Genomic DNA, 23,288 nt, shown 5'->3' with positions numbered 1-23,288 from the left:
ATTTTTGAAGTAACATGTCTTAAGACACTACATAATGTTGTGGCTCCAAGCAAGGTCCTTTATGTCTCGAAACCAACCTTCCATGTTTCTTATTTTTGCTTCGATGTTTGAATGTCTCGAGATAAGGGGTTCCTATCTTGAGACTTGGAGTAGGATAAAAAATATTTAGCTACGATATTCTTTTGTCTTGAGACCTAGGAACAATTGTCTTGAGACTATACAAGTATGCCTTGAGACCTCAAACTCTTGAATGCAAATTTTAAATGAAATGTGTTCTAGCAGTCTCGAGACATGTTCTTTCTGTGTCGAGACTCAATGACCAAATGACTGAAATCCTACACTTTTAAGTGTCCAAAGCCTAACCAAATGAACCTAAACATACCTAAAATGTACCACTAAACATATTCATCCAATTAACCTATCTAAACATGTTCAAACATTACTAAATTATAACCTTCAATACATCATTACTAAACCAATTCATTTGCACATTCAATCTCACGTAATCAAGCATAATTAACTAGTAATCAAAAGATAAAATTCAACCAATATAACATTAGAGGTCACTTATCAAAACTAACTTAAGCAACAAGCCAACCAACCTAGGTACATACCATATGGCCTCAAAACATATAAATACATACAAAATAGGATAGGAATGACTTCCGAGTTGAGCTTGAGAATTGGATGCTTGACCGCGACACTTTTACAGTTTTTATCTGAAACCTGCACACGAAAACAAACAAATCTATACGCCAAGTAAAATATACTCAGTGGTACTAACATAATTCGAATTCAATTATAAACATAAGTAAATCATATAAACAACTACCTGTCAAACATAATATATTAGTTAATAACTAAATTGTTATCAATTTCATTAGCATGTCAAACATAATATATTAGTTAATAACTAAATTGTTATCAATTTCATTAGCATGTATATACCGTGGAACCAAATACCTTATTATTGTACAATCATATTCATTTCATTTAGATGCTCGTTTACAAGATATGAATCTTGATGCACCATCAAAGTATTTGTATTTGACTAATCATATCGAAATCATATTTCATACTAGCATTAATATCTCATTTCAATTAAATATGTGTTCAACATGTTATTTTTACATCTTTGCTCCTATTAACCAAATCGGATATAAGAATGGGTACTCAGATCAATCCACCATCACACTAAATACACACCGAAGTGCTAATTGGGCATAAGTGCATTGACCCCACCAACTAAATCAAAATACACTTGTACTCTCAGGGTATTTGAGCTGGTGATACGTTTCTCGACCCCCAAGGCATTAGAGAACTATACCCGTGACTTTATCCAACAATGTTAATAATGCAAATTCCATAATCAATCGTCATATGATATTAAGCAATCATAAACATATACAAATCACATACCAATTATCATAATCACATAATTAAGTCTATATGTACCTTTCAAATATAATCATATTGATAGTTTACTATTTTCGATCATTTGGCAATTCAAGCATATACATTTAACTATTTAATGAACTCAAATTATGAGAGCACAAACTAAAATATCTATTCGACGATGGCTTTGGATTTCCCTTTATCTTGGGATGGTCCTACGTTGTCTTTAACTATGAAATTAAATTTGAATAGAGAAAATTCATTAATCACACAATTCAAATATCAAAACACATTATAAACATGAATGCATTTTTGTTTGATTTAATCCCTAAGCACTCTAATATCCAAAACACTTGTTACTCACAATTTTACACAATTAAATTTAATTTTGGCTTTATAAACATAGTATAGGACCTTCCGCTACCATTATTTATTTTCAAACTTCAAAGTTTACATTTCTTACAATTAGGTCATTAATTACACATAATTTAACTATATAATCCTTGCTTAATCCTAGTCTAATTCAATACTTTTCACAAAAATTTAACAAAATAACTATAATCTTAATTGCTATTAACATGCATGAGTTTTGAACCTTAAACTTCAATTTTCCTCAAGTTACCATCAATGGAATTTCATCTAAAATCTTACTAATTCCTCAAATTAACTAATGGGTGTTTAATGTCTATTTTATTTTAACAAAAATCAATAAAATTTATGGAAAAACTTACCAATTTCCTTGGCAAGGTCTGGCGATTGTGAAAAATTGTATATATTTCTAAAACTTTACTTGTGGAATTTAAAATTTTCACTTGTATTGCACCAAATATTTCCCAGTTCTTTTAATGAAAAAGAAGAAGAAAATATTAAGGTTGGATAAGCAACTTATTGATGTCACCATTACTAGTAGTGTATACGTTCTAAAGACATTTTTTAGAGAACGTTTGAAGTTAATTGTTACTTTCTTTTTAATAAATAGCAAGCTCTTTCCATTTTTTTTCTTTTTAGGAAACACATTAACAGAAAGCAATGGTTTGTTCTTCCCAAATTTAGTGAAAAGCAATTGCATGCTCTTTCCAATTTTTTTTTAAAGGAACACAATTGCATGTTATTCCTTAATTGTTGAAGAAATGCAATTGCATGCTCTTCTCACTCTTTTTAGGGAAAAGTGATAATATCGTAACAACTCGGTTTTTAATAGTGTCATAAAATTCAATTTTAAATTAGATTTTTGAATCAAATTAATAAAATAATTACAATAAAACAATTACAAGTCAAAATACGGATTGAGAAGGTTGAATTATTAAGTACTATAAAATTAAATCAATTAATAAAATAATACATGCACTAAATTGATTAGTGATTAAAATAAGGAAATTGATTTTAAAATTGATAAGTACCTCAAATGGCAATTACACTAAGGTCATAATAACAATTAAACCATGCTAAAATTACTAGAAATACCAACACTTTCCACTATTAAATATTAAAAAAGTAATTATTAAAAAAACACATAACTTTCTAAAATGGTTGTAGAATAAAAAAATTACACTACCAATATACAAATACTAACCCTAAAACAAGAAATATGTATATATTATAGTTATGTCGGTTAACAAAATATTATGACCATGTGTTTAGTAGTAGTTGCAACTCTTTTATTAATCAATATATACACTAAAACAAGAATAAAACTAAGAAAAAGCCAAAGTTCACATTTCTTAACTAATTTTAAAATATAAACTTTCGTATCATTTTCAATTTATGAAAATTACAATATCAAAAGCTGGATGTTTTCTGACGCTCAAGTTTCCACTGGCCTTCATCTTCTTGTATTTTAATTAATAAAGTCTACCACAACCTCAAAAAACATGTATACCATAAAAAATAAAAGGGTAATTACAGATGGTGACACTATGATCCATTTTTACAGCTAATATATAAAACAACACCATATATATATTTTATATAAAAACCAATTGGTAGCAAGGGATTACAGGCAAGAGTGAGTAAAATCAGTTGCCATTTCATTTGCACTTTCCTCAATAACTACACCTTCCGATTCCACTTTATACTTTCCTACTCCGTGTTCTTCTTGCAACCTAAAACAATCCCAAACAAAACCCAATCTTTTATTTGACAATAAATGTTGTGAAGTGAACAATGCAGCCAATATTTTAGAAAATATGGTAATATTTCCTTCGAATGAAAATACTAAGAAATGGTCTTTCAAGATTTCCTATATTAGAAACAGAAGGGAAAAAAATGTATAAATGGGGCACTTACAGCATCTTCATCTATATTCATAACTTTTGATACTGATGATGAATTTTTGGATCTCTCTTTCTTTTTCTTCTCTGGATCATAAAATTAAAAACGTTTCTATAAATTTAAAATATCACAAAAGCCCTTTAATGACCAACACATGTAAAGAACAGGCAAGAGTTGCAAAGGAGAAAAAGAAAAGTAAAATAGATAATAAATGCGACAGATAAATTACCTCTGCAAGGAACCTTACAATCCTCCATATTTAATTTTGTCTTACACTCTTGCCTGTCATCACTTCTTAACTTATCAACTGTGTCTTTGACACTATTGAAACCAGAATGCAACAAAAGGAAAGCAGAAAACAGCAATGAGGAATAAAATCCATAAGTTTTGATTTGTATATCTATTATAGCTTCAATAGTTATTCAGCAAATAAAAGTCCTTCAGTAGTCGCAACATCTAGACAGTAAAAAAAACAAGATTGATTTGCATGATGAAGTATATAAACTTAACAAAAGGAAATAATACAAGCAATATGTCCAATACTGATTTCACGGAGGTGGAAAAAGTAAGATGCATGTCATTATAGTCGATTTGTTTTACAATCAACTCACCATTGCCGCAAATGCAAGGTGTTTTGCTTATCTGATGGTTGAACCTCCTTTCATGCAAAAAATGGACAGAACAAGATTAGTAGGATAAAGTCACAGAGAAAGACAAACAATGAAGGATCAGAAAGTGATGCCGCAAAAACCATATGCTTGGATGGAAAATCATGTAGGGTTTGACAGCAATAAAGTCATCATATTTTGGGAACATTCTTTATTTTTGTTGCTGTTTCTAATTTTCAGGGATACAGGATTATTTTGCCAATAACTTCTTGGTTTGCTGGTAATCAGCCATTTAAGGCAGCCACCAAATCCAGGTTCTACTGCAATACCCAGCCCTCCTCCCAAGTTGGCTAATTTTCCGTCAATTAATGAGTCAGAATAATAGAATTTAGAACTAATTTGAGTTCTCTAGTCAGAGGCAAGAGCAAATCTAATTCTAACTAGACTGGCATATTTATGGGACCGGACACAATCCAATTCCTTTAGATCTTCAAAACACAAACGTATGGCTAAGTCAACAGTTCAAAGCTCAAAAGAAAGACTGTAGCTTTCACACTTACCCTCTCCATCAAAGAACAGTTACTTATCGTCTCCCAGCTCTCACTGTCCAAGCATAATATTTCAACTTCCCCACTATCACATGTAATCTGTCAATTGCATGGAAACAAATTTAATCAAAAGAGTTGGATTGTTTTACTCTTAGCCAAGCAGAGTATGTCACTCTTTCATTTGAGTTTCTTTCCTTTTTCTTTCTGTGTGTGGTGTGGAAGTTCGTTAATGCACTTATATCACATTTTATAGCTAATTAAGAAAGTCAACAATAGTAAAACAAACTCTTTCAGAAAGAAAATAAATAAACTGAAAAAAGAAAATATGAGAATGAATATTCAATTCAAAATCAAGAAAACCCTATTACTTCTTGAAGACATTAGAGACAACAAAATAAATAAAATCAACAACTCCAGTTAAACTGAATTTCTCACATAGTTCCCAAGCAGCATCTAAAATTTATATTACAGAACAAATACTCCATTGACTAACATTATGTGCAAGCAGTTACCTTGTGAGTGTTGTTTTCTGGGTTGAAGTCATCCACGGTGCCCGAATAGAAACTGAAAAATAAAGATAAAACAAAATGAAACTAAAACCGGCATATGTTGCAAAACTTGCAGAAAGATCTATTTCCTTTGACTTACCAGCTATCAAAGGTAGACCATACTTTGATCCGCTGCCCAATTAATACCTCATTTCTGGTACCCGATTCCTGCTTAGTTAAAAAGAACTTAGTCATTGGTCAAATATATATACAGTTTGTATATGGATAGCAAAACGCAAAAAAGCTAAACCTACAATTAATGGTCTCAGTTAGAGAAAGATACTACTTTTGAACTAAAAGGAGCATTGAACTTTACCCTGCAATTATTGGAAGCCCCAGCAGTGTGGTTTTTATCTGCAGCAACATTTCCGTCTGATGTGCTACATCTTTCAACTTTATGAGTTGAAACTTTTGATTCCATCTGAGAAGGTTTTTGAGTGAAAGAATGTGAAGAAAAGGACCTCCCTTTTTCCAAAGCTGATTCCGAACTGTTAGATGCACCATATTCCTGCTCATTAGAATCCTTGTTGTGTGACCCAACAGATCCCAGTGCATCTGGAGAAACAGCACACCTTCCCCTACATCCCAAATTGACACCCTGCCTTGTAGATTTCTTATGCACTTGATCTGCCCCACGAGTTGAAAAATCTTCATGCTTATGTGAAACCAAGATAAAACTGTCATCCTCATGACACTTGCGACCACGTTTACGAACAGAGCCAACTGGCTGAAACATAGATGCAATCAACAATCTCCAATATATGTGTGCATGCATGGGCATATGAATCAAGATAGTGAATACCGCATCGGTGGATACACCGTTTTTCTACTAGAATTGGTACATATACGTACCAATCTATTTCGCTATATTGTTTCGGATTTATCGACGTTTTGGAAAAATATTTAATATATGTATATAAAAATTATTTAAAAATATAAAATAAATGAGATTTAATAAATTTCTAATATAAAATATTCATCAATTATATAAAATACTGATCAATAAACTTCACAAATAAAAACCCGTCCAACAAATTCAAGAAAACCAAGGGAAAAAACAGCATCCCATACGTTAAAAACAAAGTCCATACAAAATCATTCCATACTAAACTTATAAGATGAAAGTTCCATAAAAACATACACATGAAGCTATACTCGTGAAGCTTTTAGAGATTTTGCCTTTTTCCCTTCTTTTTTTTTCTCTAGTTTGTTTTATAAATTCATTATTTTAAATATTTTTCTACTTTATATGGCTAATGTTAAAGTTTTATTATTTATTACCATAAACGGAAAAAAAATTAATAATTTTATATCTTTTAACATTATAAATGCATCAATCGGTGCACAATGTTTCGGCCAAGTGAAACAAGACAGTGCAACTGGTACAATCCGAAATTTTCACCAATGCAGAACATAGAGTTCATTGTTCCAATTTTCTACCAGAACAACGTACATTGGTTGACATTGCCAGAACCAATGCGGAATCAACTATCTTTGATATGAATGGCATTCAAATATAAAATTCATCAATATATTAATCATGACAATCCTATATCAACTTCATACGCACCAGAGAGATTTGAGACTTGAAAATGTGAACGACCCTCTCAACAAAAGTATGAGTAAAAGATTTCCAATTAGCCTGCATAGAAGAACTAAATTAGAATTCGGATAAAATATTTTACATTTAGAAAAGGAAACATGTCATTGGGAACTTGCCTCTTCATTTTTCATAGGAGTTATTTTATAGAGTGATGATGGAAGCAAAATCTTTTCTGGTCTGGGTAAAGAGGAGATGCCTTTCTGATAAAATGAATTTACACCAGAAATTCCAACATCAGCAAGAAAGTGCAACCTCTGCATTGTAAGAAATAGCCTTATTATTCACAAAGCATCTTGTTGCATTGAAACAAAAAACACTATTCACCCATAAAGGATTTCTATAAAATTAAAAAATATCTCACAGGTGTTCTCTGAAGATCAACAGCATCCTTTGCTCTCTTAATAGCACGAAATATATAATACAAATAGAAAGCAGCAACGTTAACAATATCCATATCATCATCAACGTTATTAGAGCTGATTGATGTGTGTAAGAAGAAAAGAAGTGGACTGCAAAAAGGAAAAAAAAAATTAACATCATCAATGTTGGCAAATGCACCCATGTACGGTTTGAGGTTAACCAAAATTCAGAACTTGACTTCTGAACAACATTTACCCGCAAAATTGAGCATAGATTGCTTCATCCTGACAACCCTCAGGTGGGAAGCCTTCATCATGCGCAAGCAGATGGATCAAGAATACCACCAAATATGCTGGGTAGTCTACAATTGACCCTCCCTGCACCATGGATGTTCGGCGTTTTTGAGCTTCTCTATTGTATTCCTTGATAAACTCCACCATGTATTTGAATGACTAGAAGAGCGAATCAGCTTGTATGAATTAGTAAAAAGAAAATAATACAAATTATATTTGCAAGATATATTAAGAAAAAGAAATGCATACATGCTGTCGATCCTTGAAGCCATCAGCAGTAGCCAGAGTAAAAGCACAAGCATATCTTATAGGTATAACTCGTTCCTTCAACAGCTTGTACGTTTTATCCAGAAATGATAACCTGACAGAAGAAGAATCATCCTGGAATAGGAGAGGAATAAAAGTAATTAACCAGAAATACAAGGATATAATATAACTTAAAATGAACAATTACTAACAATTCCAGGAAAACTGAAAGCTGAGGTACGCACGAAGAAACATGAAAAATGAAGGCACACTTTAAACAAAGTATATTTTTATCTTTTATTATTAAGCAAAAAAAGTTAAAATCAAAGGGCATGTTTTACATGGTTAGCAATAGGAGTTTGAAAGAAGTGCTTAGAATTCAAATTGCTAGATCAAACTACTTACCTTTCCCATCAAAATTGTGGGGCAAAAGATATCTGGAGATATATGTAGGTCCCATCTTCTAGAAAGTTGGAGAACAGATTTTGCAGCAGCCAATCTTATATAATCCCTATCACCTGCACTGCATTAGAACATAAAGCCAATGCTCAAGCAATGAGTAAAGGTTGCCAATATTCTCCTGAAATGAAATAATCACATAAAATTTTGCAGGTGTATCTTCATTTCTAAAATGTAACCTACTCTTTCAAAGAAAAGACATCTCATACACTGATTGAGGAGTCAGATTAATTTCAAAAGAAAACTAATGCTTGCATTGACAGCAGTAATTGCAAAATCATCTGAATCTTGGTAAAAAATTAGTACAGCCAAAGACTCTTAGTCAAATAATTGCTTTAATATACAATGTTGAACATGTCAGGAACATTCTTTTACTAAATCAAAATCCATATGTCTTAAACTTTTTGGAAAGAATAATGAAAAGAAAAATATTAGAAGATATATCAAAGCAGACACCCAATGTTTAGAACTTAAAAAGACTCCATCTTGGAGGTCTCAAGTTATAATCAAGGGAAAGGGAACACAAAGAATGGAAGAGCGCTACCTCCCTTTGTGTAGTTCTGTCTCTCACTCTCTCTCTATATATTTATATATAGATGTCAAAGTGTAGAGCTGGAAATAGGTTAGGAAGATTAGTTCAAAATCCCTTAAATTGAGGGATTTGATTAGGATATTATTTTATTATGATTTACATTCTTATTTGTCCATTTGCAATACCCTATATAGTACCATGTACTGTGAAGGTAGATAAATAAGAATTTCAAAAATTTTCTCCTTATATTCTCTAACATGGTATCAAAGCTTTATGTAATTTTTTGGAGATTTGTTATTCTTTCAAGAGCAGCCTTCATTGTTGCATTCTATTTTTGTTTCTCTCCTGTTTCAACCTTCATTGCTGCACTACAGTCCTGTTTTAGCCTTCATTGCTGTCACTATAGTAATATTTCCACTAGGGTTACATGGCTCTCCCTCCTTGAACAAAAATTTGATGTTAGCTTCGTTATACCTAATTTTCACTCAACAATTCAAAACCATTTTGGAGTTGGAATAAAAAGCTCTAGGACAGAAAATGTAAAGCTTATTTCGACCAAATTCTGTCACCATACTTCAAATCACAAAGCATTATGCATGATTCATCATGTGTCAATACACCTTGGCAAAAAGAGGTAGCTGAGAGAAAAAATGAGCATTTACTCAACACTATCCCATGCTTTTCTCTTTCAAGAGAATGTGTGTAAGTCTGATTTTGGGGAAACTATTCTTAATGCCACATAAATGATAATTTTTTACATCTCTATTGGTGTCACCTACGCAAAAAAATACCATTTTTTATCCAAGTCCTAACTTAAAAGGAGACTTCAATGATGGAAGATAATATTTGAGAGTCCTTTGAACCACTTCAATCCCTTGTTGAACATGCAAACCCTCTAAACCTATCACTTCCAAATCACCTAATCCTTGTATCATTGAAATTGAGCCCTTTGAACTTATCACCTCTAAGTCACCTAATCCTCATGCTGTTGAACTCAAGTCCTTTAAACCTCTCACTTTTGAGTCACCTAATTTTGCTTCTTAACCTATGTCATCTCACTTCCCAACTAGTGTCACTCAAAATCTTCCATAGTTTTCTCAAGTGTATTCAAGGAGAAAGATTGTTCTAGAACTTACACAAGTTCAAGAATCAAACTCAGGCTTTGGAAATGAGATCACAATAAGATCTAACCCACTTTTACACAAAAATTGTTAAAAAATATATTGACCCAACAAACGACATTTACCTCCCTATTGCTGTTAGAAAAGGTCGTGAAGCATGCACTAAATGACCACTCTATCCACTATCTCACTATATCTCCCTTAAGCGCCTATAACCATCCTACAAAAAAATCCATTGTAAGTCTAAACATCATTACTATTCCTAACCCTGTTTTTGATGCATTGTTTCTATTAAATAAATAGAATGCCCTATCATGTCCTTTATGAAATTATTCCCGAACATACACCTTTAGAGTACTCTACCCATAAGAAAATTCAAGCGGTCAACCTCTGTTCACATCTATGCGCAAAATAAAAGCAAATTGGTTCTAAAGTTAATCAAATGTATATTTCTTGAGTAGTCATCAAACCATACTAGTGCCCAATTTGAACCTAAGTCTTATCAATTTATAGAAGTCACTTCCAAACCCGAACATTATTTACCTCACTCAAGAGCCTATTCCAAACCATACTCTAGTGTCTATTCTAAAAGACCAAAACCTCCGTACAAACAAGACATATTTGGCCCAAACCATGAATCTAATGATTAGATTCAAGAATCACCAGGTAACATTGTTTTATCTTTTCCTAAGGATAGAACAATAACATTAAGGAACGGGAAACGGGCTTGTACAGAACATGCAATTCACAAATGTCTCATGGGCAAAGTTGTCACCAAATCACTTTGCCTTTGTAAGCAATCTTGACAAAGTGCGGATACTTAGTACAATACATGAGGCACTTGAATTCCCTAAAAAGAAGGCAATTGTCCTCAAAGAACTACAAGCTTTTGAGAAAAATGGAACCCGAAAAATAGATCTACTTGGAAGGATAGCGAGAAGTAAATGGATCTTCACTGTGAAGAAATGTAAATGGGAGTACAAATCGATTGAAAGCCAAATTAGCTGAAAAGGGATTTACTCAATTGTATGGGATCAATTATCAAGACATTTGCTCCAACAACAAAACCAAACACGGTAGAGTGTCCCTCTCCCTTGCTGCAAATCTTGGCTGGCTCTTCTATCAACTTGATGTGAAAAATGCTTCTCAACGAAGCTTTTGAAGAGGAAGTTTATATGAAGATACTGCCAAGTATCAATGAAGATCATAAGAGTTCTTTCCCCATTTTTTAGGTTTTCCAACAGGTACTAAGTCAGTCCATGAACGATTCAACTGAAGAAAATACAGATGAAGTTTATAGAATTCTGAAGTACTTACAAAGAACAACTAGTTGTGGACTATTCTCAAAAAACTAAGAGATATGGACTATAATGATGCTGATTACACAAGGTCTACTAAAGATTGAAGGTCAATACCTAGTTATTGCAAGCAATTGTTTCTCATAGTAACACCATGGCGGAAATTTGAGCATTAAGTCACGAGATCTGTTAAGGAATTTGGCTACAAAGGATTGTAAATTGAGCTACGGGTTTCAACCACTATCTCTACAAGTGTGCTGTGACAATCAAGTGATTCTTAATATAGCAAAAAACTTTGCATATCATGATTGAACCAAGCACATCAAGATAGATAAGCATTTTATCAAAGAAAAAATTGAAACAGAAATATATCGCTAGAGTACATTCCCACAAGAAAGCAAGCTATAGATACCCTAACAAAAGCACTTATCAAGAAAACATTTGAGGAAATAAATTCCAAGCTTGGCTTGAGCAACATCTACATACCTAGCTTGAAGAGGAGTGTTGAAATTTGAGAATATGATTTACTCAAAAACCAATTTACTCAAAAACTAATTTACGTGAAACCAAACAAAGTTGCAAGAATCTAAAGAGAATTAGCAATTTGGTGATTCAAGCATGACAACCTTCTATTTCTCTTTTCTCTTTTTTATTTCTTTTGTATTGTTGATGACAGTGGACTCCTTTGCTTTGAGTTTTATTTATTCTTCAAGAACTAAATTAGTTTTCTAGAATTACAATGGATCTTGAATTTTTTTTGTAATACTTGATTTCTTTTCTTTATGAATTCGAGATCTTTGTCTAATTTGATATTCATAAATCTAAATTGATTAGTCATCCTTTCAGACTGATTTGGGAATTGAGGTGAAGCTTGGAAAAATAATATTAGACAAAATTAAACATAGCATCAAGACATTTAATTAATTTCATGATTGATTTGTTGATAGAATAAACATGCCTATTAACCTTATGCAATCAAAATTACAATCCATTTCTAATCCTTCATTCTAATGTTAATTCCCCAAACATTTAGCAAGTTAGGAGTATAGGTTTAATTGCAACTCAAAATTAAGTATAAATTACATTAGAACTCTAGATTGACTTCTCCATTAATTAGGAGAAAGATTGAGGGATTACAAACTTTAAGTAATGTTTCAAGTGAAGTTGTGATCCTACATTTGCTTTACTTTATTTGTTAATTAATTTTTATTTTAGAATCCCAGTACTTAGTAAGATTTAGGTACTAATCCTTGCGAGAACAATGGTAAATGCTACAACACCAGTTAGACCTTACTTTAGACTAATTTATATTTGTCTATTCAAATAAATGAACAAATTAGACAACAAGCCAAGACAGAATGTAGGTAAGTTCTAGCAAATTTGGGTTTATGAACAATCTTATTTGTTATATAAATCATATAAGGGTTCTTTTATATTCACTAATAAGCCAAGTGCAAAAGTCCCATTTAAGGCTCATTAACCAAATCACACTCTAATAGAACAATCATAGATTTTTGAAGCTACGCTAATTGGTCCTATGTAAAAGTGGTCAGATGGGATCTAACTCATAAACAATATTACTTCTTACTCTCCATCATAAATAAAGACTTAAAATGTCACTCTATCCCTACCTCATAATTGGCAGGACCAAACTCCCTCCCACAACATAAATACATTTCCTATCTGTTCTTTTCTTTTCCATCTCAATAAGTCCATAAGTGGTATTCCAAAAGGGCAGTGATTGCTTTTAATCAAGGTAGAATAATTTTCTCCCTAATTCTCTCCAAAATACTCACTGAAGATTTGCTTTTCTCACTTTCTAATTACAAATTATTACTATGTAGGACAGAAAACTGCTTGCAGTGACCTTCACATTTAAAGTAGACTTTCAAATCATAAGAGCTATAATCTATTTCCAACAACGAGGGTCAAGAAGTATGAAGAGATGAAGTAAAGATTATTCCAAGTGGAGGTAAGGCAATATACAATGTAAATCTTTTAGAACGCACCATGAGATGATATCATCAAGCACATCCTCTTTCTGAAGCATCTTCAACAAAGTGCCCAACAATGAATTAATTGGTCTACTGATCTGAGACCCTCGATGGGGCAAAAAACTCTTGACAAGCATCTTAAGCCCATAAATCTGCAAAGGATTGTCATCAAACTAAATTAGCCATAAAGACCTACCAGCCAGTGAAATAATATCTCCTAAGTTCATTATATCATTGTTGTAGCTTCGTTTCAAAATCTAAAAAATTATATTAGAGCACCTGAAGCTTAAAATATAAGCCATTGAATCAGAAGTTGCTTATTTCTACAGTCTCTTGGTTCTTTCAAGAAAGAAAAAAATATCTAAATGTCACCTTTCTCTAGAAATAATCTGGATAGGAACAATCAAAAATGTTCTTCACAAGACCATCATATCTCAAGATCACAGTGACTCAGAATTTAAGAGTTAAAGCAGTTTAGCACAAGTGGCAGTTTACTTAAAGCAGCCGTTGACCAATATACAAAATGACATATCAGCTAATCTGCTAGTTAAAAGTTAAAGTTAGAATGCCAGACTTGCACTCATCCCAAACAGCCCTATTGGACTTTTTCTCCATGCCAACCACATGAATTTGAAGGACTTAACATACTTAAAAAGTTAATTCACTATTTAGAGAAAAGTGCTACAGTAGCATTATATCCTTCAATGCCCAGGAAAAAAAATTATCCCTTTGCAATATTAGAAGTATGATTAATAAAATGTTTTGGAATCCATCATTGCTGCTTCAGAGAAATACTAAAAAAACTGAATGAATTATTTAATGATCTCAACTTGCTAATAACTTGTAAATTGAGCAAAACCCTTGTAATAAACAGTAGACAACTAAAGTAATCACTACCACCATTATTGCCTTAACAAAACTCACCCACAAATCCTCCCAGTAATAATTTTCTTGTATTATGAAACATGATAAGAATACATTGTTTGGTCTGCAAGCTGAACCTAAGTTGCTCTCAGTCATTTGATCACCATTTAATTGAATACTCCCTCAAATTTGCATTAAATCAGTTTATGCCAATGCTGTAGTTCAAAGATAAATTTAATTATTAAAACATCAAACTCCACTCTAGAGGAAATCAACATATATAATTATTACGACTTTACATAGGAAAGCTCCCTCTTGACACTAACCTTTAATTTGCAAGTAGTACAACCGGAGCTATCCTCAATGACTGAAGGATCATCCAATGACTTTGCCTTCAGAGATTAAATTTCAAATTAGTCAGCACATAAAAACTACCAAAAGCAAATTAGATGCTCCAGCCACTAAATTCTAGGATGACAAAGTAAGCAGAAATCAGATACCTGCAAAATCTTTTTATACACATATTGCGTGATTTCTTTATCGTGATTTTCAAAAGTTGAAACAGAATATTGGGCTATACAGCCCAATGACTGCAAAACCGTTGCCGTATTCCGCCCATGATGTAGAGAATTCACAAGTTCCTGAACTTGAACAGATAAAATATTGTCATGGTCATCAAAAAGGCACTGAAACACATCAATCAGTGCTTTGAAAATATAGCTGTTTTTCTCTTGCAATACACGTTTTTTTTTTTAAATTACCACAGGCAACCCTCTTCAGCCTTGAAAAGCATACAAATTATGTCCAACTACAGACCAAAATTACAATCAGGCTTCAACTCTAGGTTGGCACTTCTGTCAAATGCTTTAGTTAAGGACAGATACCAACCTAATTGAAGACCTCCTAAACTATATTGCTAACTTGACTTACTCTCATGACCATATAAAAAGGTGGCAGATGACATTGAAAATTAAAGTAACCAAGGGAGAGTGACCGGTAATTGAATGTAAAACTGAAATAAAATTTAGCTGCCCTTTGGACTTTTTATCCGCTAAAAGACAACAGAACACTACAATTTATGATCCCACCTCCCATTTCGACATTTGAAGTGTATTTGGATGGGTATTCGGAGAAGATATTTCATTTCAATCAAGGTTTCCAGAAGTCAATAAATAAATTTACTTGTTTAGGTATAAATAAAAGATTTTCAAAATTTAGGAGGAATTTCGAGAAAGGATTAGAGGACCTCAAAATTCCTATTGAAGTTCCAACATGAGAGGTTTTGAAATCTCCTCCAAATCTCCTCACTTTAGGCCTCATGGTCCACTATAAAATGCAAAACTAAGACATCTTTTTATTTAACCCTAATACATATTTTTATTTTTATATTGTAATAATATCTATCCATTTTTACAAATCTAGCAATGCTCATTGCAAATTTTTATTTTTTATATTATCATTTTTCATTTACAATTTTTTTATCTCATGAAATTCCAATTGCCTAAATTTCCTTCTAAGCAATATTTATTCAAACAGAACAATTACAAATGCTAGCATTTTGAAATGATGCATTTTAAAATGACTTCATTTCAAAATTCTTCAAAATTTTAATATTTTCCATCCAAATGCACTAAAGACAACAACATTCAACTTCCATTTAACTGATGTTTACTAATGCGGCTCAGTAAATTAGCAATTAACAAAAAAGCAGTTAGAGGCCTAATCTTTCAGGTTACTGGTATGAGTTTACAAGTTTCTAAATTTAAAATAAAGATGTGTCTATTTCTTGTTTTCCTTTTTCACATCTTCTTCACTTGGTGTGCCAGGCACACATCCTCTTTTTCCATTTATATAAATAAATAAAATTGAGATAAGCACACCTCACATAATTCTGAGAAAACGTAAGGCTCAGATACATCTATTAGTGAAGCAATTGCGGAAACAGCATATTTCGACTGAGGGCGAGTTCCCTCAAGACAGATCTTCTTCAAAACAGGGTAAAAATCACTGCATGTGAAGGACATAGATAAGGAAAAAAGTGAAAACATGTTGCATAGAACCCAACAAAAAATTTTAAGGATGATTAGAATGTCAGCACAATAACTCAAGAAACTTGCAACCTCCTAAACTAGTTTGACATCAGCTTGCTGTTTAGAGAATTTAAATAATAATAAATCGTTGATGAATGTTAAATCCCTATTTCAGACTACAGATTGTATTTAAGGTTGTGAAATTCAAAACACATTTTCTATCAGAGTTCTAATATAAATATCAAGTGCAAAGCTCAGAAAAAAAGGTAGAAAGTACCTAAATTTAACAGAGATATGAGGTCCTGCTTTCACTAAAACTTGAATGATCTTATCATGAATCAGATACTTCTCTTCAAACAACAGGCATAACTCAAGTTCTGAACCCCTCATGAGTGAAGGGAAATTGCTGATGATAACCTGTATCACATAAATGTAATTTAAGAAAAATTGAAATCTATAAAAAATCAATCAAATTCATGTTCATGCAGGACATAGGCTTTTCTAATTGCCAAACACCACTATACTAAAAAGCAATTCAAAAATTAATTTTCTATCATGGCACTACTTCTCTGTCCAAAATTCACTCTTTGACATTTCTCCTTAAGAAGTATCTTCAAGATTAAGTTTAGAAAAAAGTCTAATGTTCAAATTACTGACTGATGTTATTACTGAACAGAAAATCTTTGATTGTGAATTTATGATCATAAAATGTAGAGGAAACAAAGTGGATAGCTAGAGTCAAAACAAGAAAGACAAGAAAGCCTTGTAGCAACATCATTACTATTTCTGCATATAAATTTAAACAGAAAATTACAAGTAACCATTACTAGCATCACATATTCCAATTAAAAAATAAAGTTCTACTTGAGCATGATGATGCATGCCAAACTTCTGAGTGCAGCTCCCCTTTTAAAATGAAGAAAAAAAAGATCACCATCAAGGTTCAATTAGAAGCAATTGTTCTTACCAGAAGTAGCTCAATAGAAAAGGCTTCCAAATGATAGCTTTCCAAGCCACCACTGGAGATAAGATTGAGAATGCAACTGACATGCTCGGAGTCAAATATATTAAACAAGCATTTCGAGCAGAGCAACTGCAAAAACTCATAGTGTGGATGTTTATTCCCTATCACTTTAAGGAGTTTATCCTGAAAAGGATAGGTAAAATTTTGGTCAAGTTATAGAGAAGATTAAAGAACCAGAAATACAAAGGGGAAAACAAGGGAATATAACATTTTGTACTTAACATTAAATGTTTAAGCAAGTTTGACAACATGTTCATCAACAAAAACAAGTCAAACCTTCCTATTAACCACAAAACAAGTAATCACAAGCATGCAGCACCCAACAGCATATGACACGGAATACTCTGATGATTAAACTTGAACTGATCCATTTAAATCCCACGCTTCTACCCTAATTAGCATTTTTTTTCAAATTCTAGTACTGAAAACAGTATATGACAAAAGAGTGGGTCAAAACAAGGGCCAATTTCTGTTTTAAGTATGTCATACAACGCATCAACATGGGTTTCTTCAACTGCAAAAGTTAGACCTCAACACAGAAAGGAAAAGATACCAAACAGAATCCAACTAAGCTCTACCACAATCAGAAAATTGGGTGGAGAAATCCAGCTTCAAATTTTTTACATCTGTTTTTCGATAGTCATTCAGGTGCTTCTTACCATATCACATGCCCTTTTGCAGTCCAACCCAACGCAAAAGACATTTTAAAGCAAATACTTCTTCTCTTAAGTATCATTTACTGTGTTGTCAATCCTCTTACTTTATGTAGGTAGTATTATAGAATCATCTAAACATGTGGAAACCTAACCTGACAACCTTATTACACCATGCAAAAAGACGCAAAAGCACCCAAAGAAAACATGTGATTTTGGAGTCTTTATTAAGTAAACTACAAGGAACAAGAAAAACAACGCACTCTTATGGCCATGGCACTTGTAAGTGTCACTTCATCCAATAACTGACCCAGTGAAGAGAAAATTTTGTTGTCCTTCATTTGACTCAACTTATCAAAGCACTCTTCAGCTTTGGATGGATCTGGGAATGAAGCTGACATTTTCACAAAAGAGCTTCTCAACTTCTTCTGCATATCCTCTGAATTAATCTCCTGCAATAAGAATTTATCAGCTCTATTAATCAAACCAAGCAAACAGTAACTTGGAAGAACAAAAATGTGTCACACACACACACACACCCAAAAAAAATAAAAATAAAACACATGAATTAATTATATATACCAATTATAATGATGTCATGGAAAGGGAAACGAAATAACATCAATAAGAAAGTTTACATGCATTTCATGACATGAAACTCTGGAATGTTTACATGCATTTCAAGGAAAGAAATGAATGGCAGAAAGCCAAAGCCATGACCAATAATAAAGCACACCACAGTAAATATTTGGATAGGTAATGGTTGCAACATAAATGCAAATATCAAGTAATACATAGGCCTTTTTCAATTAGAAAGCAATAGTCATAGGAGAGCAGATACATAAAGCCCTCAAAGAAACATTACAACTTTCCAGAAAGCAGTGCAAGCAATCTACCTTCTCTTTCCGTCGTAGGACCAAATAATTCCGCATTTCAGTTTGCAACCTGAAAGCATAAAGAGATGGTAATAAAGCATATGCCACCATCACTCAAGCAGTAATTTAATATAAATACCTCTTTTTCTGAGATAAAATGGCACTGAGGGCCTTCACATGCGAAGGGCTGAAAAGAGAAAACAAGTGGATCCAGTGCCTTGTCCTCTCTTCGACAGGAAGGAGAATAGGAAACAAATCCTCCACAATAACAAGTTCGATGTTTTGGGACCTAAACATCAAATTTCACATTATGAGAGACAAGTTTTGATTTCTTTAGCCCAAGTGCAAATATACCTACCTAAATTCTTTGCAATCTTTATCGTAGCAGAGCATCAACACTTTGCAAGGAATCTGCTCAAAGCGATCACATATTGTGATGTGCCCTTCTGCACACTTGTTACAATAATCTCGATATACTTCCATCACTTTCTGCAAGGTTTTCTTTCTAACAGAAATCTGCACAAGAATGGAAAATGAGTGGTACACAGCTTTAGGAACATACTAATCACACCAATATCCTAAAACAAGCTTACCTTCTTATCCCTAAGTCTCTCTGTAAACTCAGATACGAATTCATGTGAAGTATATTTAAGGTTAGACCTAGCAATATCACAGGCAACAATCACTGCCTGCATTCTCACTTTATCATCAAAGTCCAGAAGTCTATCTTTAATGGCAGCTGTTGAGGTCGCAAGTCAGAGATAGAAAATAAGTATCAGATTTGAAGGCTATGGAAAAAAAGACATGCACAATAACCAAGGTAACTAATTATGGAATTGCTTACGGAGAAGTTCAAGAGATTCTATCCCTGAGGGATTGGCCAAGCAACAAGCTTTAGCACATTGTAGAGCAGTAACTCTAACTTCGGAAGATTTATCAGCAAATCTTTTCAAAAATTCTACATAAAGAGCATGGTATCTTTGTGCAACACGGTATTCGGGACGTAATAGAAGTTTTCCAATTAAATTAACAGCTTTTATTCGAACATCAACTTGATCAGTCTGTAGATAGACAATGTTATTTCGACAATAATTAGAAATAATTTTCGAAGTTAATAGATTAGAGCATAAAAAACATTTTGTAGGGAAACAATTAACAAGAGATCATAATACTAAATCCAAACAATTTAAGCAATATGAATAACAAATAGAGCCAGATCATTATGAGGATGATGTACCATTAATTCTTGGGTCAAACTAGGGATGATAGCATTAAGCATCTCAGGAGCACACTGAAAGATTTTTAACACAATTTCATGGTAGAATTCTTTGAGTTTGCTACCTACAGAATCTCTATCCAAGGAGCAAGATGTCAAAAACCCACAAACAAATGGCTGAAGCTTTTCTGCGCAACTTTGGATAACAGAGGCAGCAAGCTGAGAAGCTGCGGAAGTGGCATCCTACATAACAGACATTAATGTAAACAAATATTCAAAATTTTCACTTTTACATGCATAAATGGAAAAATCTCATCTACCACGAGCTGCTGATAATCTACAATATGGTATTAGTATGATATATGGAAAATGGTCCACAACCATGCTACTGAAGTAAACACTGACAAACAAAAAATTTTAGCTCTATTTGAATTGCAAAATAAATAATCACAGTATTCTTCTTAACTAGTATATATGCAATACTTTGAACTTGAAAATGTACGACAACCAGAATAAGAGCAACCAGTATCAGAATGCACCATCAGTTGCAAATAAATTCTATGCATAATCATAGACACAATGACAAGGTGATGTCCTTTTACAAAAAACAGTAGCTCAATCCTAAGGATACCTTGAATCATCAAAATCTCAAACGAAATTAAAATCCCAACCTGGCGAGCATAAGCAACAGTCAAACTTCATGACATCTGATGAGAGATTAGAGTGTGTGACCTAACAATGTAAATAAGAGGTTTCTGACCTCTGCCACCAACAAGTAAATTCAAAGGATATTTTCACACATTCCCGTGCCAACAAATGACACAACTCCTACTTAAATGAGAAAGCATCTGGGAAATATCTAATGCATATCATATATATTGACACATTAAATCAATATCAGTTCATATTGCCTCCTCCAACAATGCATAAACCCCTTTTTGGCTCAAAGTTCAGGTACACAAGTTAAATACAGTCTCGCTTGAACCAAAAAATAAAAGTCTGCCAGCACTCACCTTACTCTCCTGTATAAGATTTCCCAAAATTACATCCATAAGCAGGTGGGATACTTCCTCATTTAGGATATGAGTCATTATAGACAAGACATCATTGATTAAACTCTGTTGATGGTGATCTCTGTGAATAAAGAAAAATGACATTTTACCATCACGGCATATACAAAATGGAAAGTCAAAACAGTAAGAGTAGTGAAGCAATAAACAAATGGGTCAAAAGAAAAGGCTCACATGCAGAGGCAATAAATGCTCCACAGTATACAATGATTGCATTAAAAATAAAAGAATTTCAGAGGTAAAACATTTCACTAGCATTCAACTAGGAGAGATAAACATGTAAAATTCAAAGTTATAATAAATTTAATGGAGGCTCTCAAATAAGTTAATAAAATCTGCATGGTGAGTGGTACATGAAAACGTTAACAAGTCAACTTGGGAGGCAAGTAGAACCGTAACTTTTATCAGGTATATTTATCATGACTTAAAAGATTAGTAGGAAAAACAGTAACATTTTCTCAACTTTAACAAAAAGTTCGTCTCAATTCAGAGACACCTAAAACATGACAGATTAAAAAATATATAGGCCTTATAGGTTAATCTTGTATGAAAAAGATCATACAGAAGGGACTAAGTTAATTCAAGGTACAATTGTTGATGCAAAATTCAAAGCTACAATAAATAATGGAGGCTCTAATGTCAGAAATAAGTTACCAAAACCTGACTGGCAAGTAGAACATAAAAAAATTAACAGTTTACTTTAGAGGCAATGAGAACTTTTTTCAAGTTTGTTTATCGTGAATTAAATGATTGGGAGGAAAAACTGTAACACTTTCTTAACTCTAGTTAAAGTATGTTCCAATTCAGAGGCAAATACAACAAGATAGATTGAAAAATAAATACTCCTCGTAGGTTAATCTTGCATGAAAAGAGATCATACAAAAAGGTTCATTCAAGACACAATATCTTACAATTTGTTTAATTAAAAAGAAAAGATAATTAATTACCATATATATACAGGAAGTAAAGAGAGAAAAGCATCTGACCTCACAACAGAGAAGAAAGTCTTAAACATTTCAAGAATCAAATCATCGCAACCAATATCCAGCATTATCACACAACATTTACATCGAGCAACAGTCTCCAATATTTTAACCCTCCTTGAGAAGAATGCACTTGTAGTATCAGCAAGCTCCGAGAAAATACTGATAATGAGTTTAAAAATGTCCTGAAATGAAAGAGTTTGGACTCTTGAGTGATAAAAAGGAGCGAAATGACAATGGTGTACAACAATACCAAAAAGAAAAAAATGTTACCCTAAGATGTTTATCTGCAAAGGGTGGTTGGGGTGCCAGGATCCGAAAAAACTCACTGACACAGATGGCCCCCAAAAGTCTAACATCTTTATCAGTATGGTTAGGTAGACCGTGCTTAACAATAGAATTCCTCAATGGCTTTGTGGCTGCCTCTAGTTTTCGCAACACTTGTGCCTTTGCAGCAACTTCTACCACAGAAGGCTGCTCTATTTGTGACAATGCGCTCACAACTTGCTGTGAAGAGAATTTTCAGCCACATGGAAGATCACACAGAAGTTTTTTTTTTCCTCAAAAAATTTGAATTCTATCAAAGAAGCTCTTAGGAAAATACTTAATTACGAAATTTTAGAGGAAAAAAATAATTAGTAAATTTAACTAAATAAAGCATGATCCAAGACATTGAACTATAGAGCCAAGTACATAATATATATATTCGATAGAATATTAAGACATATTCGACATTTTACTCATTCAAATTTCGAAGTAAATCCATGTTCGTAAGTATCAATTTAATCAACTATAAGAATATCAGCACCAAACCATTCGCTGTAAACACTCCATAATCAGTGGTATTAGACAGTCCTAGCGACTTTTTTGAGAGAATTTACTTTTCCTTTTTCCAGAGAGAAGAAGAAGAAGAAACTTATGCTTACACGAAGAGATTTGACGAGGACATCTTTGTTAGGGCGAGCGAGTTGGCCGAGTTTGGCGCCGATTCCAGAGATGAGTTGCAATGTGGACTCTTCCATTTAGGGAGGAATGCTACAGAGAGGTTTGATAGGGAAAAAAAAATAAAGAAAAAAAGTCAGTAGTGGCATGGAGGAGTAAGGATGTTGAGGGTTTCTTTTTGGGAGGGAGAATTGAAGAAACGAGAAAAGGATGCCCCGGTTTAAGAGGGAAAATCCCGCCCTCTGAAGCGCGTGAACGTGACGCGCTGAGTCTAGGTGGTGACTGATGATGATGAGATCCGACGGCATTGAATGTATTGACTACGCCAGTGCCAGTGCCAGCCCAGCCCAAGGTC

General features: G+C 33.1%; 1 protein-coding gene across 4 annotated transcripts; it reads right to left on the bottom strand.

Moving 5' to 3' along the window:
* Positions 1-3,247: 3,247 nt before the first annotated feature.
* LOC105786158 (sister chromatid cohesion protein PDS5 homolog B) lies at positions 3,248-23,181 on the bottom strand. 4 transcript variants are annotated; one of them, XM_052634740.1, is made up of 31 exons: positions 22,918-23,181; positions 22,265-22,498; positions 21,995-22,176; positions 20,952-21,072; positions 19,960-20,181; positions 19,567-19,783; positions 19,316-19,461; positions 19,081-19,238; positions 18,862-19,011; positions 18,744-18,792; positions 18,111-18,299; positions 17,138-17,317; positions 16,448-16,587; positions 16,021-16,147; positions 14,641-14,781; positions 14,467-14,532; positions 13,292-13,428; positions 8,278-8,395; positions 7,876-8,007; positions 7,589-7,785; positions 7,335-7,482; positions 7,090-7,227; positions 6,941-7,012; positions 5,687-6,097; positions 5,471-5,538; positions 5,335-5,386; positions 4,835-4,921; positions 4,278-4,324; positions 3,896-3,948; positions 3,682-3,752; positions 3,248-3,497 (listed from the first exon to the last, which is right to left on the bottom strand). In XM_052634740.1, exons 1-31 carry the CDS (start codon positions 23,011-23,013, stop codon positions 3,465-3,467), a joined length of 4,182 nt encoding a protein of 1,393 aa, XP_052490700.1. In that variant the 5' UTR covers positions 23,014-23,181; the 3' UTR covers positions 3,248-3,464. The 4 variants fall into 4 exon arrangements, with proteins under 4 accessions (XP_052490700.1, XP_052490702.1, XP_052490697.1 ...); XM_052634742.1 differs by having other exon boundaries at positions 4,278-4,321; XM_052634737.1 differs by having other exon boundaries at positions 3,896-3,987; positions 4,278-4,321; positions 22,918-23,180.
* Between the last annotated feature and the right edge of the window lie 107 nt (positions 23,182-23,288).

Source organism: Gossypium raimondii, chromosome 1 (assembly GCF_025698545.1).
Source record: "Gossypium raimondii isolate GPD5lz chromosome 1, ASM2569854v1, whole genome shotgun sequence".
NCBI classification, from domain to species: domain Eukaryota; kingdom Viridiplantae; phylum Streptophyta; class Magnoliopsida; order Malvales; family Malvaceae; genus Gossypium; species Gossypium raimondii.
This window is presented reverse-complemented; position numbering and strand designations above follow the sequence as displayed.